Genomic DNA, 16,967 nt, shown 5'->3' with positions numbered 1-16,967 from the left:
ACAGTTGTCGTCTGCGTATTGGAACTCGATGAGGGAACTCATAGATGTCTTAGTTTTGGACTTGAGACGGGCAAAATTGTAAAGTCTGCCATCTGTTCTGTAGACGATTTCGATTCCTGGGGGTAGGTCATCCTGGATGATGTGGATGGTTGTCACAATGAAGATGGTAAACAGTGTTGGGGCAATAACGCATCCCTGTTTCACTCCTGATCCGACTTGAAACGGCTCAAGTGCCTGTGTAGGTTGCTTTGCTGAATCATTGCTTCATACACAATTGGCTGGTCAATTAAATTGTCATATTTTAGGAATATTGATATGTGCGAGGCAAATATGCATTTACCAACTATCTTTGATCCCTTGAGTCAGCCAACTCGCACTTATCTCCATACTCATGGACCTAGGACTCAACAACCCTTCAGCAACTGGTTACTTGACATGACGAATCGTAATCTACACTCAGTAAGGATAAGTGACAAAACAACCTCTACAGTAATTCTCAATCCCAGTGTCATGTCTTCTCAGCCCCTTACTAAGCTCCCTATGCAGTCATACCTGCAGAAAAATTCTGCACTAACCACATTTTGCCAGTTTTTAGATGACAACTGTATTGAGGCAGATCTCAGTGACAACCCGGAGGATAGGAAAGAGACTGAACGCCAAGTGGCATGATGTCAAGAAAACAACCTCTTAATGTCAGCAAAACAAAGGTGCACATTGTTAACTTCAGGAAGTGGGGAGTAATACACCCGTCTACGTCAATGACAAAGTCGAGATAGTTGAGAAATTCAAGTTCGTAGCCGTAAATATCAACAACAATTTGCTCCAGTGCAACCACATTGATGATGTGGCCATGAAAGCATATTAACATCTATTTTCTCAGAAGACAACGGAAATTTAGCATTTCCTCAATGACTCTTACAGATTTTCAGATGCACCATAGAATGCTCTAAGCAACACAATTTGGTTGGATAACTGCTCTAAGCAAGCAATTGCAGAAACTTAGATGCCGTCTAGTCCATTACACACACCAGCCTCGTCCCCCAATTGACTCCATCTAAACTTCACACTGCCTCAGAAAAGCAGGTAGCATAATCAAATACCACTTACATCCTGGTCATTGATACAGACAATAGGTGCAGGAGTCAGTCATTCAGCCATTGGAGCCAGCACCACCATTCATTATGAGCATGGCTGATCATCCACAATCAGTACCCCATTCCTGCCTTCTCCACATTCCCCTCGATTCTGCTAGCTCCAAGAGCTCTATCAAACTCTCTTTTGTGTGCCACCTTTTCCATCAGGCAGAAAATGCAAAATGCTTGAATGCACAGACTACTGGATCAAGAACGACTATTGAACTGTCCCTTCATAAGATAAGGGAGGTCTGATCTCCCAATCTGTTGCATCCGTTACACTTTCGGTAGCTGTAACTATTCTGTACTTTATTCTTCCCTTTGTATCACCTGTTGACCTAGGTATGGTTTGACTGTACTCATGTATGGTACTTGACTGGCTACCATGCAAAACTGTTTTTCATTGTATCTTAGTACAAGGGACAATAATAATAAATTATTACCATGAGCTGGTCATAAACCAATAACAATGAAAGCACAAGGAATCACAGATGCGTATTTTAAAAAGCGCTAAAGTAACATAGCTTGTCTCAGCTGCACCCATTATCAATAAAAGTTTGTAGTAAAAGTCAGCACACCTGTGCTCTTGATTCCAACATAAACTTCACTTAAGAAGCTTCTCTAAAGATTGAAAGTGGCGTCACACACTGTGCAATCATTCATTACAGTTAAAAAATAATCAAGTTCCTATTCCAATCGAATTGAAGGTCTTCCAAACGATTGGTGTTGATTAATAATTAAATTATGGAGCTGCATTTTGCTTATAACAACATAGCCAACCAGGAAAAGAGCAATATGTAAAACAAAATGGAATGCACTTCTGACAGGTGTCGAAACTGAAATTCTGTCCATCTTATTTGCAGTTCCAAAACACTTGGTTTTGTAGATCCTTTTGTCAATGCATTGGTCTGATCTAATGCAAATAATCCTTTCAGACTCCAGCATGTACAACATTGAGATGTTTGTATGCTCTATGATGACTGCACCCAGCAGTAACCCATGTCCAAATTCTTCTGCATTATTGTAAATTGTGGAAACTTGGAACACTTGCTTTTTTGATTACTTTGATCGGGAATTGATATTAAGAAACCTTGAATTTCTGTTGAAATGCGTCCAATTTAATAAAAAATAAAAAAATTCTTAGGCTTTCGGTTCATTTAACAGAAATCCAAAATAAGAAACCAATTGAGAATTATTTTAATTTTTTTGTGCATCCCTCAATTTGGCAAATACAATGGACAAATTTTAGCAGGTATCATGGAGAATAGAAAATTTGAGTCAGATTTTTCAATGTGTCGAATGCAGCTTGAATCTAAATGATTAAAATGTTTTTTTTAGATGTATAGGTAGCCACACAATTTATTTCCCATTCCCACTATTAAATATGACCAGAGTATTCTTTGCAATATTTGTTTATGCACTCACCACAAAGAATGGATTAGAAATATCTTAATATGTCACTATCCAGCTGGAATCCAACAACACCTAATCATACTACCATTTAGCGTAGACCCACATGCGTGTGGTATTCTCATAATTTGCAACATGTAGCTCTTTGCTACACAAGCCTGTTGCCATTTGGGTAAAACAAATCATTCCAGAGTCATGTCACTCATCCTGTGATTAGGAATAAATGATTTCATATAAACACCTTCGTTAAAACTTTATTGTAATTTAACACTATTTGATGTACAATTTCACAACATACGATTTCATCTTGGGAATCAAGGTCAATTTAGCAAATTTAGGCTGTATTAATCTGTCTGTAAAGTACTTTGCATTTGCCACAAGACTATTGCCCCAAGAATTCACCAAGTTAATAATGTTCCATTGCACACAATTTATTTGTAATGAAATTTAGTTTGTATTACAGCTTGTTTTATGATCACTTTTCCCTTTCTATTGTTTGGTTAATGAAATGACTTATACAACACATTGCATCCTAAGTACACTGAAAGTACAGCATGGACAAAAAAGGGTCACTTTCAGCAACTTATACTTCAGTTTAACAGAAATTCAGCAAGTTGATACAACTTTGTTTACTTTCAACATATTGAATACCATGCATTTTAGTGAACAATATTTTGAACGTCACCAAGGTAACACAGAAAATCACCTGTGTAGTCTAGTTGCCATGATATCATAGACACTATAAGAAAGGAGATCCGACTATGTACAAATATATAAAAGATAAGCAGAATTTTGTCAGTCACCTGCGTTGAGTGTACATTAGTTGCAACTGGGCGTTGTACTCCACTTCTGAGAAATGGACTAATTTCAAAAGCAGAATAAAATGTGTATCCACATTCATTCACATATTTAGACTGGGTGACTGCTGCTGAATTTCTGAGCAGAAATGGGTCCTTTAATTTAGACACATGTGACTTTGTCCGGCTTCCAAAGACCGAGCTAAATGTACACCTACTACTGTAGTTGTCTTCAACAATGGATTGACCAATCTAGATTTCCAATACCCAATATGGATAGAAAACTGCACTTCAAATCAGAATTGCTTCACAGATTAAGGCAGGGTTATAAAAGGAGTTTTGCCCTCACTGCCCTGGTATTAAATATTTAACTATCTATGCTGGAGATCTGCAGGGCTTTCTACAACTGGTAAAGCAGCAGGCTTTCCAAAAACCTTTCAGCATAACAACATATTTATGGAAAAGGGTGGCAATAAACAAAGCCTTTTCAATGAAAGCTTCATATTAACCCTCCACTCAATGAATTTTATACAATGGAAAAAAAAACTAATATTTCTACAGTTAGAAGCAATATTCCAAGGGAAATGAAATCAAATTTTATTTTGCAAGATTAAGAATGCATACAGTAAATTTGTTTACTATACAATACTGTGGTCATATTAACAGCTGTGCTGTCTTACACCAACTTCTGTATTGCCAATGATGATATTTCATTACAAAACAGACAACTTCAAGTCAGATCAGCAAGAGAAAGCCAACATTTCTCCAATTAAGAGCAAGGGCATTTCATATGACACCAATTTAACATTTTCCTTACACACTTTCCAAATTAAATAATTGTATAATCACAGCAATCGAAACCCTTGCGAAATGTTACTATTAATATATCTAAGTGCCTCTCCCCCCCCCCCCCCCCCCCCCCCCCCCCCCCCCCTCCGAGAGCAGCAAATTCACACTGTTGACAAAAGTGGGATTTTCATTTCCATGCAGTAGTGAAAGAAAAGAAAACCTGTCATTATTAAACATTGTCTTATTAAAATGGATTAAATATACCGGTTAATTTTTTGGGGAAATTGTATACAATTTCAGTGGCAGGATTGAGCTCACTCGAACAGTGGCCCGTTTGTCAATGGAGTTTGCTATGTTTTAGAGTTCAGGCGTATGGTTGTTCCAAGCCTGAATGTAAATTGTTGTTTTATTACAAAATGACACTTAATTGTTGGCAATCCTAGATTACACCATTCATAACACTATTCGTTTTGTTGTTTAGAGTTAATCACATCTTTCATAAATCCCTTTCATTAACTGGAATAGTAATTTAACTAGGCAAGGGAATTTAAAAAAAAAACTTCATTTTGACCCTTTAACAGTAGCAAATTTATCATTATATTAAATAACTGCTGCCTCAATTACAAGGTTTTCAAATATGTACAAGGACTATATTTCTCACATTTCGTATTACCAACCACACAGGTTCTATTTCTGATGATTTTTTTCTCATTACTCATCCAAGAAATATCCACTCCTTATAAAATTAATAGTTGATATGAAAGTTGTAGCAAGTGATGAAATTCCCACTTTAAGTGGTATTGTTGTCACAAGTGCTTCCACGTGTTAACTGTTCTATGAAATGCACTTAAAGCAAGAAAAAAGCTATAGATTTTCTAATCTGTTATTTTAAATATTTCAAAAGAATCAAACCTAGATACTCTAATATACTGCCTGTTCAAAGGGGAATATCACTATAAACTCATGCAGCAGTCATTTGTTCTTCACAATTCACATCATCTGTTGGATTGCTGTTATGTACCTTCACATGTTTAGAAAAGATTTGATTCCTTTGGAGATGGCATAAATTGAACAGATGCAATTGTTTCAAAATTGACGATTTCACTTGCATCTTTTTCAATACTTATGTATTGATATTTTGTTTCCCAGCCAGTAGAACATTGACAATAACACACATCATGCATTGTGAATGCTGAAAATTACCACAAAGGGCATACTGTGTAGCTACATGAAAAAACAAATTATGGAACATTCAACTTGCAAAGAAATTAACAAAGTCAATAGATCATTTGCTGGGAAACTAGCGAACAAGTTGATGCAAGGTTGTTTCAGAAGAATCCTTTCCAAAATAATTCAAATGCCAGAAATATTTCAAATTGATTTTATTGTCTCTCCAGACCTTTCTAACACAGGGACACTCACACTGATCTGTTGAATAATCTGACCTGGTTGAAAAACACAGGTGAGCCAAAATGCACAAAAGAGAATGATGCCAGAATAAAATAAACTTTTTTGGTTTAATTTTATTTTTGCAGGCAATTCTGTCCACATCAGTTAGGTAGCTACTGCCGTATTTCTAAGGAAGCAGATTTCAGAAGGAGGATTTTAAATGGTAGCTTTAACAATGGCATAGCAGAGCTCTCAATATGAGAAAGCTGACGTAAAATGTGGACATGTTTACAGCAATTTGCAGTACATGGGGAAATAAAAGTATTGATAGGCAGAGAAATTATGAAGACCAAGAAAAGAAGGCGTGAAGTAGGCTGTTGCTGAGTCCTTTTTCATCACAGTATTGTGCAGCATTAGATTGTAGATCTTCAGTCCTTCTCAGGGATCAACTTCAGGACCTTTCCAATTGCAATGGTTTTACCTGTTAGAGGAAGTAAAAACAGTCTATTGGTAAAGCAAACCACAGGACATGTAATGCCATTAACTTGACTACTGCGGATCAAACAGTGATCATTCTCTTTTGTCAGAATCAATAACGTGGTAAACTAAATTATTTAATGGAATTTGGCAAAAATGTCAAGTAAACACAAATCAATATTTCACTCTGCAGTCAGGTTTTCATAAAATACGGAAACAAAACTGACGTTCCATTTTAAGTTACTTAATTGTTTTTAATATGAAAATCTTTAAGAAAAATAAACCACTTGGATCACAATAATGAGTTGACAACTCTAAGTTTATGGACATTTTCTTACTGTTCAAGAGATAAGTCCACATATCCCATAAGTATGTTCAGGGAAAATGCAAGGGTAATATTTGCAAGTATACTTTTACTTAATTTGTGAATACAAATTCCATTTCTTGATAAGGTAACCAGAATTATTTATTTCCTGCCAAATCTTTCCTAGATTTCTGCCAGCCAAAAGATTAACCATTTAATGCAGGTTTAAAAAAATCTACTAATAAGAGTAATAACGCAAGCTTGAAACCATTGTAAGCAAGGCAGCTGTAAAAAATATTCTTCTAAATTTCTGTGGCTAACCTTCATCTCGCAAGGTAAAACGCCCCATCTGAGGAAAATCTTTGAAGGTCTCAAGACAGATTGTGCCTGCTGTCCTTAAACGAGCAATGCAAACCTGATCCTGTTTAACAAAACGAGGCCGCGTCTTGCTTTTTTCTCCAGATCTCTTATCCACCAGACAGATTAAGGCCTAGACAAAGAAATGTTGCAAATTAATTATTTCATGTCACAATTATTTTCCCACTTCTAAAAATTACATGACATTATGTTTCACTTCCATGCGAGTAAATTCCTGTTCAATTTTAAATGCATCAATCATAAAACTTGGATTGTAATATTTGAAGTTAGATTGACACCCAGAGAATGCTGGCATGTGGCTAAATTGGAGTCACACATTTCTGTGTCATTCAGACAAGAGTTGAGTATACTTTTAAAGTTGTGATGTCTCAAAATAAATATCCCTGGATTGGATTCTATTGTAGCTTATATTAAAGACAAACAAAACCAGCCACCTTATTTTTCCCACAATCAAAACTCAGGGTCTTAGAATTCACCCTGCATTTCTTGGAAACTGAAGACCACTTGGATCAAACATTAAACATTTCAGAAATAACCAAAATAGAAAGGACTTGTGAGGAGGCAGTAAAATAATTACAAAGGCAAAAGATCTATAAGCATGTGCATTACATTTCCATCGGACCCTCTAGTTCCCAGCCTGATTTGATCAAGGACTCTTTCTTCTCAGTTTGAGGATGCAAAGTACACTGGAGCTAAAGGCAAGGGACCTAAATCAAGGAAGTGCACAAACTTGAGTTCCATTTGCAGAATTACGAAATTAGAGATACTTAAATGAAATAAAAGGGAATACAAGGTATATAGAAATTATATTCACTGGTTTAGGAATCCAAAACTAGGCCCATTCTTTAAACATCAAATCAAGAGAAAAAACACTTCTAAAAAAGGGCACCAAAATTTTGGAACTGTACCTGTAACTGATGCCCGATCAACAGCTAATTTGAAATCAAGATCATTTAATTATTGTTAATCAAAGCTATGTTATGTTGCACGAAAAGGCACAGAGTTTGGTTACGTATAAGGTATGAATTTATTAAATGGTGAAAAGTGGAATAAAAAAGGCAAAAAGAACTCCAAAGTGGCAGATGGCAGAAACTAGTGACTACATAATTGCAAGAAATGGAACAAAATTAAGAAACCAATAAGAAAATTAACTGTTTTCACACACATTGTTTGAGTTATGATTTTAAATAACATTTGTCAGTAAAAAGTCAAATAATGAACTAGTGCTGTTTGGATCCTGGCCAAAAGCACCTATTTTATCACCTACAATACACATTTCACACAGAATATGAAAATCTTTCAAAATTGTGTATAAAATGAAACTAATTCAGTTTCTGTGGAAATCCATCAGTGAATCTTAGTACTTAGTATGTGTAGGAAAGAACTGCAGATGCTGGTAAAAATCGAAGGTAGAAACAAAATGCTGGACAGGCTGAAGGAAGGAATGGGTGATGTTTCGGGTTGAGACCCTTCTTCAGACTGAAGTACTTAGTACTTACCGTTATTTGAACTTCTTCAATGCAAGTATGGATGTGCAGCACTGCATTGTAACCTGGGCAGATGATGGATTTATGCTCAATTATAACTATCTGCAAAAAAAGATATTTTAGTACTAATTTTAGCTAATCTTTTAGAAAACACACATGGTTTAATATGGCACTGCTTCAAATAAGTTCATAAGTCATATGAGCAGTATAAGTCCACTCTTTGCTATTCCATCATGGCTGATATATTTTCCCCTCGCAACCCCATTTGCCTGCCTTCTCCCTGTAACCTTTGACACTTTTACTAATCAAGAACGTATCAATCAGTGCTTTAAAAATACCCAAAGACCTGGCCTCCACCGCTGTCTGTAGCAATGAACTCCACAGATTCACCACCCTCTGGCTAACAAAATTCTTCCTCATCTTCATTCTAAAGGAACATCCTTTTACCCCGAGGCTGTACCATCTGGTCTTAGACTCTCCCATTAGTGGAAACATCCACTCCATACCCACTCTATTATTATTTGGTAAGTTTCAATGAGATCCCCCTCATCCTTCTGAACTCTAGCGAGTACAGGTCCAGAGCCATTTATGCTCATCATATGTTAACCCAATCACCCCCAGGATAATTCTCGTAAACCTCCTCCAGACCCATTCCAATGCTAGCACACCCCCCCCCCCCCCCCCCCCCTCAGATATGGGGCCCAGAACTGCTCACAGTACTCCAAACATGGTGTGACCAGTGCCGTATGAAGCCTCAGCATTACATCCCTGTTTTTATATTCTAGTCCTCTGGAAATGAATGCATTTGCCTTCATCATTACGGATTCAACATGCAAATTAACCATATGGGAATAAGGTTAATCCTGTATCAGCACTCCCAAATCCCCTTGCACCTTCAATTTCTGAATCCTCTCCCCATTCAGTCTACTTCATTATTCCCACAACCAAAGTCCAAGACAACACCAACCCCTGCAGAACACCACTGGACACCAGCAGCCAAGCAGAGAAAGCCCCTTTATTCCTGCTCTGCCTTCTGCCATTCAGCCAATCTTCGAAGATAGTATCCCCTCTAATCCCAGGCTTTTCATCTTGTTTAGCGGCCTCACATGCAGCACCTTATCAAAGCCCTTCTGAATTAAATAACATCCACTGACTCTCCTTTGTCTATCCTGCTATTTACTTCCTCAAAACATTCCACCAGATTTGTCAGGCAACCCATGCTGACTTCAGCCTATTTTATTATGTGCTTCTAAGTACTTGGAAACCTCATCCTTAATTATGGCAGCCTAACGTCTTACCAGCCACTGAAGCCAGGCGAACATTTAACCGTCTTTTGTATCATTCCCTTCTTGAATAGTGGAGTAACATTTCCAATTTTCCAGTTCTCTGAGACCACTCCTGACTAATGATTCTTGAAAGATCATTACTAATTCCTCCACAACCTCTAAAGCTGCATCTTTCAGAACCCTGGTATGTAGTCCACCTGGTCCTTGGCAACTTATACACCATCAGACCTTTCAGCTTCCCAAGCACATTCTTAGTAATAGGAACTCTACCAATTGCTGCTCCCAACACTGAATTTCTGGGATGTTGCTGGTGTCTTCCACCGTGAAAACAGATTTAAAAAATTCAATTCATCAGCCATTTCTTTATTCCCAATTGCTATATCGCCAGCAATCCAACGTCCTCTCTAGCCTTTGTTTTACTCTCTATATATCTGAAGAAACGTTTGGTGTGCGCTTATATTATTGGTCAGTTTACGATACAACTTTAGTTATCCCAAGAGGAAAATTGATCTGCCAACAGTCATAAAAACAGCCATTCATACTTTATCTTTTCTCCCCTTATTGCCTTTTGCAGTTGCCTTCATTTGGATTTTAAACTCTTCCTAATCCTCTAATTTCCCACTAATCTTTGCAATATTACATGCTTTCTCTTTTACTTTCAAGCGGTCTTTGACAGTCGCCTCATATTCCACTTAGAAGCTTTCTTCCTCTGCAGAATTAAAAGGTTCCGCATCTTTCCAATTACTCCCGGAACTCCTGCCGTTGCTGCTCCACAGTCATTCATGCTCGGGTCCCTTTCCAATCTACTTTAGCTATCTATTCCCTTGTGCCTCTGTACTAGTTACCTTTACTCCACAGTAATATCAACGTCTTTCATTTTCTCCCTCAAATCGTAGGTTGAATTTTATCATACTATGGTCATTACCTGCCAAGGGTTCCTTTAACTAATAAAATCTGGTTTGTTATACAATACCAAATCCAGATTAGCCTTTTCCCTAGTAGGCTCAACCACACGCTGCTCTAAGAAACTCTCATAGGCACTCTTTAAATTCCTTCTCTTGGGATCCAGTATCAACCGGATTTTTCTGTCTACGGATCTATTGAAATCCTTCATGACAGCCGTAACATTGCATTTCTTACATGCTGATAGTATCTCTTGATATAATTTGTACCCTATATCCTGGCTACTGTTCGGCGGCCTGTATATATCTCTCATCAGGGTATTTTTACCATTGCAATTTCTGAACTCTAACCACAAGGATTCTACATCTTCTGATCCTATGGTATCCCTTGCTAACGATTGAATTTCATTTCTTACAAGCACCCCACACCCTCTGCCCACCTATATTTTCGATAGGCTGTGTATCCTGGAATATGCCTACAATTGAGTGCTCTTACTCTCACTTTCTTCACCTTTGCCGCATCTGCTCCCAAGATGAGGATCAACACTCTAGAACATGCCAGAAACATTCTCTTACATTAGTATACGTGCTTTCCCCCCTGCTGTCAGAGATGGACCCCTCACCGGCATCACTTTGCCCGTAGTTCTCTCAATTTCCCTCCCCCTAGACAGAAGGATACAGTTCCCTTGCCCCACCTTTCATTCCACCCGTTTCCGCATCCAACACATCATTCTCCAACATTTCCACCACCTTCAATGTGATCCCACCACCTGTTCCATCCGCCCATCCCCACCTCATCCATCTTTTTCAGACCCTGCAACCCCAGGAGCTATCACATCTGTCTCTATACCTCCTCCCTCACATCCGTGCAGGGACCACAGAAGCCGTTCCATGTAATCTAGAGGTTCATGTTTCCCTCCTCTAACCTCACCTACTCTATTTGGTGCTCCCGGTATGGCCTCAACAACAGCGAGACAATGCATAGACACAACAACCATTTCACCATAAAGCTGCTACCTCAGAGCATCAGAGACCTGGATTCAATCCTGACTACGGGTGCCATCTGTGCAGTTTGTATCATATCCGTGATAACGTGGGTTTTCTCCAACATTCCAAAGAGGTGCAGGTTTGTAGGTTAATTGGCTTCTGTAAAATGTCCCTAGTGTGTAGGATGTGAAAGTGGGGTAACATGGAACTAGCATGCGGGTGATCAATGGTTGGCGTAGACCCGTTGGGCTGATAGGCCTGTTTCCACGTTGTATCACTAAACTATTTTAAACTATACGTATTGGAGATGGGGATACGCTACAAATAATTTCTTGATGTCTTGCAGTCAAGGTTTAGTCTTCGTAAGAATTTCCCCAAGTGAAGTTACCTGTGCATCAAAAGTACGTCCTGAGTGACAAAGGTTGCCATGATCACACAGAATGAATCCTGGCAGAATCTCTTCCTCTTCAATTCCTTTCAGTCGTATTTTCAGATTTTCCCCTGGATCTGCTGAATCAGTCTCCACATCATCAGACAAGAGTCCCAGAACTTCAACATTATGCTGCAAAACAGAATACCATATTTAATTTGCATGTCCCCTAATCCAGAAGTTATCCGACTTCAGCCAAAACTAACATCAAAGCTTTGGGGTCACAGAACTGGCGGATCAATTAGAAACAGACATTTTCCAATGGAACAATACATATTTAGTATCTACCAAATTTTCTATCTTCAGAAATAAAAGGACATTCAAGAGCAAACCAACAATTAAATACAAAGGTAACTGAACAATTAATAACTTTGATAGCAATTCACTGCACTCAGCTGCTATGCCACGTTTCTTACTCTATCCCTTATTTACACAATTATACTGCCACTGAGTGCACTGATTCACGATTATCTCTCGTGCATTAATGAAAACACAAACGGGAAATCCAGTTTTAAACAGTCTTAAAATACATTCTTGAAAGAACCACTGCACAAGGACAATTAAAGGCAGCAGACCATTACAGTTTCTTGAGAAGTGATGGGTAATAATCTCAAATGTTCATGCCATCAATATTATACATAATAAAACAAAGCAAGTTCCGGTGGCTGAAAACAAAAGTGTTTCTCGAGACAAAATATCTTACTGCAAATATAGTACATTATCTAAAAGATAAACTGAACAGATACTTGTTACCATATTAATAGTATGAACTCGCAAGATGAATTTGTTAACACTTCAATGATGTACAGTAAAAGGTTGACTTACTTTGTTTGGCATCATAACAAGTTGGTGTCCTTTTCCAATTAGTCCAGATTCTAGTTTGCCCAAAACCACGGTACCCATATCCTACACACAAAATACCATATATCATTGTTTTAAACCACTGTAGACCAATTTAAGCACAAAATTACCGCATACCATTTCCCTTTCTCATCAACAAAATCCGTCATTCCTGAATTAAGTTGAATTTCATGCAGCAATCCATATTTAAAGAACTGTTTGCGATGCAAGATTTCTTTGGAAAGCACACTTTTCTTAATGTTCAACTGAAGTAGTTGGTTTTGTTCAGAAAAGAAAACCGGCTTTTAACAATAAAATTATTTCACGTCTACCTTTTTGTAATGTCCCACGCATCAGTTACAAATCCAAACCAAGCTGTCCTTGTTCTAATTTCTTTGCAATTAACCCTTTTATTAACATGAGCATACTGGACTGAACAACCCGTTTCTGTGCAGTCCAACACAAACAATTTTCCCAAGATCCTTTCCAGGCTGTGCACGAACTGACAGGAAAGGCATATTATTTTGACAAAATCTTGATTAGTGTTGCAACCCTATGTTCATATTAAATTTAAATTAAAGGCAAGACTTAAAGGTTCACAACTTCTAAAATTCTACCAACTAGCAAAGCCCTATCAAACAGAGTCAATATCAGCTATTCATACTTAAGGAAAACAAACACATTTCCTCAACTTCACACAAGCGGCTAGCCTGGAAAACGTTTAGTTAGCCGTTAAAATAAGCTGCTTACAAAAATTACAATGAAAGAGCAACTAGTGTTAATGAGCACTCCCATATTTGCAGATATCAAAAGACTATCGATGATGTCTATATTCCAATATATACTGAGGTGGTTAACCCTGGGATGCTTCTGGAAGACAACTAACCATTACCTTGTGAGCTTGAAGGGATGGATTTTATGTAGATTATTTTCTACATATTTACCCATATTTAAAAAGAAACACACATCATATGCCATTACCCTGAGCATTATTTGTAATGAGAACTACTAGTTTACAAAATTTGTCTTACCACATGATGCATCTTAAGGGAAAAGTGATAATTAATAGTAGCCAATGAGGACTATTTTCCCCAAAGGCATTCTAAAAATGGAGTACCTATTTACACTTAACTACTTCTCATCCATCCAGAGACCTTGAGTTTTTCTTTTAGATGCTTCTAGTTTAGAGAGTACCTTGCTGTAGCCACATTTGTTATTTAACAAATTCTGCTTTAGAAATTGAACAATAGTAAATCACATGGTCTAGAAGACTTTGGAACTTAACATCAATAACCTTACCTTATACTTATCTACAATTGGTACCCGCACGGGTCCCGTAGTGACCCTATTGAAATGTGGCAAATTGGCCAAATAAGGTATAAATGGTAAACCACTGTAACAAGAAAAAAAAAAAAGTAAATTGCAGCAGTCAAATCTTAAACTAGTATTTGTTTTAAGCACAAATCTTAACTCAACTGAATTGGAAGCACTAATGACTATGTATTTTGGCTAATTTGTAATTTGACTTTTCAGCTAGCTGCTTGTCATGGTAATTTTTTTATTTTTTTTTTAAAAAGACAAATACCAGACTCAAGGATGATGGCGACAAGAAGCTGATGCTGGAATGTTGAACAAAACAGTGCTGGAAGAAGCTAGCAGGAGAATCAGTCAGGTATGTGGAGGGAATGGACAAGCAACGTTTTGGGTGGGGACACCTCCTCAGACTGATTAGAGGCTGGAAAAGAAAGTAGATGTGCAACAAAGGCAGCATCTTTGAAGGATATGGATAGGCCATGTTTTGGGCCAGGACCCTCCAGACACGTTGTAGTTGGCTGGGTGGAGAAAGTTGGATAAGAGATAGGAAGTGTGACAAAGTCTGGCCAGTGAGAGGTGGATACAGATGTGGAGGGGGTTACTATTGGCTAAAGGGTGGACAAAAACTGGAGATTAAAAAGGATGTCAGATAAGGAGAGAAGTGAAGTGACATGCATTCCATGGGAATGATGTGCGACAAAGCCCGGCAAATGATTGGTGGACAGTACAATGTCATTTTTTAAAATATCTTTAGTTTCAAGTTTTTAATTAATTTTGTCAGGGTATTCAAAACATGTGATAGATGACAAATGAGAGGCCATAACGAAATATAGCTGTTGCATTCAGCATAATATGGACCAATGCTCAATCATTACTCAAATTCAAATGCTAATATCCTGAACAAAATTTTATTCTGACTAACAACATAGTACTTAATACAAGCAATTATTTGTATTTCCTTCCCATAAATAGTCAGCACCAATATTTGACTTAATTTTAAAACTTTCATTTTCACATTTGACATTTTTTCTGTGACAAATAACACTAGAGGCAAATAGGACTTACATGTACCACATGCAGTTCTCTGCTCTTTCTTTTAGGTTGGCACCAGTCAGTCCAGAACAAGGCATAAAATAGATATCCTTCTTTGGATTGAAACCAACTTTCTTCAAAAATGGAACCAGTTTTTCTTTACATTCCTCGTATCTGAAAGGTAGTGATGGTAGGAGAAAGAAAAGAAAAAATGTATATTTGGTGATGTCTAAAAATCGCAGAATTAATCAGATATGGGATAGTTTCAATAACACGAACACCAAATGCTTCCTTACCCCACAACTAGAATAACTTAAATATGATATAGAATATCACTCAAAATTTGCATCAATATTTCAAGTTTTACAACTAGCAAAGGGCTTGTTTCCGGGTTTGTCTTTACCAATCACGAGAACCACATTGGGGTTATTGGAAAAAGCCCTGAAGCACCAGGAACAATAAAACTAATAGTACACTCAACCTGTGAAACCTCCTGTTGTGACATAATCAGCCACCTAAAACAATGATCAAACAAAATATATATTTTCATAGATTAGGGAGTTCTTGGCAGTCCTGCTTTCCAAACAAATGTCCCAATTATTACCAAACTCCATTAAAAATCAAACACCCGTTTAAAAATTCTTGAATGCAAAGACATAGATAGTAAAGCCAATTGAGGGAATCGTAGGATGTTGAATTTTAAAGAAATTGTTTTGGGAAGGAGTTAAAATTTTATTGTGCAGAAATTAAAAAGATGTGATCTTGATGAATGTGATAGTAAACTTGAAAGACTGGTTGGCCAGACCGGCTCCTATTTGCAATCATAACATTACATACAGCTGTGTTGATTACAAACCAATTGATTAATCACTCATTTAAACGGTTCAAAATAGTTTCAAGTCTTTATTCATTAGTGCTAAACAGAAGAGGGCAGTGAACTACAACTAACGTTAAATTTAGTCGTTTGACAAGAAAGTGAACATTGGCCTTCACCTCTACATGAAAGAATGTATTCCCTTTTCTGCTTTGAAATATTTTTTTGCCATTGTACACACAACTCAGTGCAAAAATTGAAAGGACTTCATGCTTCTTCAAAATAAAATTAGGACTACATTGTGGCATTTTGCATTAGCATGTTACCTCCACTATGAATTTACACCTATAAAATTATAGATAACTTGTTCACACCTATAAAATTATAGATAACTTGGTAACATTTTGTTTCTCAAAGCACTTGAAGTGCTATTTTGCACACAATTAAGAACATTGGGTTTCAGTTTTGCAACCAAAATGCTGTTCGTAATGAATTTATTTCAGCTTGAAGGAACTATAGTAATCTTGTTCCAGGGATCAAAACTAAGCCCACCACAGTTGTCCTGATTCACAACTTGTGGACAGATGTGTTGCAAATATAGTATTACATTTGCTTTAAACAACACAAACCATGGAAACATTATGACAGTAGAGTCGTAATTAAAAGGAAAACGAGTTCTAGAAGTACCAAGGAATGACCAACTTCATTTCAGTTAGATAAATGGACTGAAATACTGGTAACAGAATTAAGATAATATAAGTAGGAAGGAACTGCAAATGGTTGTTTAAACTGAAGAAAGATACGAAAAGCTGGAGAAAAGGAACAGGTGACATTTCGGATCAAGACCCTGCTTCAGACTGAGAGTCATGATGATAAAGGAAGCAGGCCATTGTTAGCTGTGGCTAGGTGAAAACGTGTTCGAGACAATGCGACTCAACAAGATGACTTTGAAACTTGGACAACCAATTGGGTGGTGGAGGGACGGAGAGAGAAGAGATGCAAGAGTTACTTGAAGTTGGATAAATCAATATTCAATCCACTGGATTGTAAGCTGTCCAAGCGAAATAGGTGCTGCTCCTCCAATTTGCGCTGGGCCTCACTCTGACAATGGAGGCGGCCCTGGATAGAAAGGTCAGTGTGGGAATGGGTAGGGGAATTAATGTGTTTGACAACTAGATCAGATAGGCTTTTGTTTGCC

General features: G+C 37.5%; 1 protein-coding gene across 3 annotated transcripts in view; it reads right to left on the bottom strand.

The window, feature by feature from the left end:
* Window positions 1–5,496: 5,496 nt before the first annotated feature.
* The window catches only part of LOC129707074 (eukaryotic peptide chain release factor GTP-binding subunit ERF3A), a 37,042-nt gene continuing 25,571 nt past the window's right edge, over window positions 5,497–16,967 (bottom strand). For all 3 annotated transcript variants that reach the window (XM_055651850.1, XM_055651853.1, XM_055651851.1), the window contains exons 8-14: window positions 14,989–15,129; window positions 13,909–14,002; window positions 12,595–12,675; window positions 11,728–11,901; window positions 8,177–8,266; window positions 6,621–6,789; window positions 5,497–5,999 (exon numbers count right to left, since the gene is read on the bottom strand). In XM_055651850.1, the coding sequence (XP_055507825.1) occupies window positions 5,947–5,999; window positions 6,621–6,789; window positions 8,177–8,266; window positions 11,728–11,901; window positions 12,595–12,675; window positions 13,909–14,002; window positions 14,989–15,129 (802 nt within the window). In that variant the 3' untranslated portion in view covers window positions 5,497–5,946. The remainder of the gene's footprint in view (window positions 6,000–6,620; window positions 6,790–8,176; window positions 8,267–11,727; window positions 11,902–12,594; window positions 12,676–13,908; window positions 14,003–14,988; window positions 15,130–16,967) is intronic.

This window comes from Leucoraja erinacea, chromosome 20 (assembly GCF_028641065.1).
Source record: "Leucoraja erinacea ecotype New England chromosome 20, Leri_hhj_1, whole genome shotgun sequence".
Classification (NCBI taxonomy): Eukaryota; Metazoa; Chordata; class Chondrichthyes; order Rajiformes; family Rajidae; genus Leucoraja; species Leucoraja erinaceus.
The sequence above is the reverse complement of the archived record's forward strand: the minus strand, read 5'-3'. Positions and strand labels throughout refer to the sequence as shown.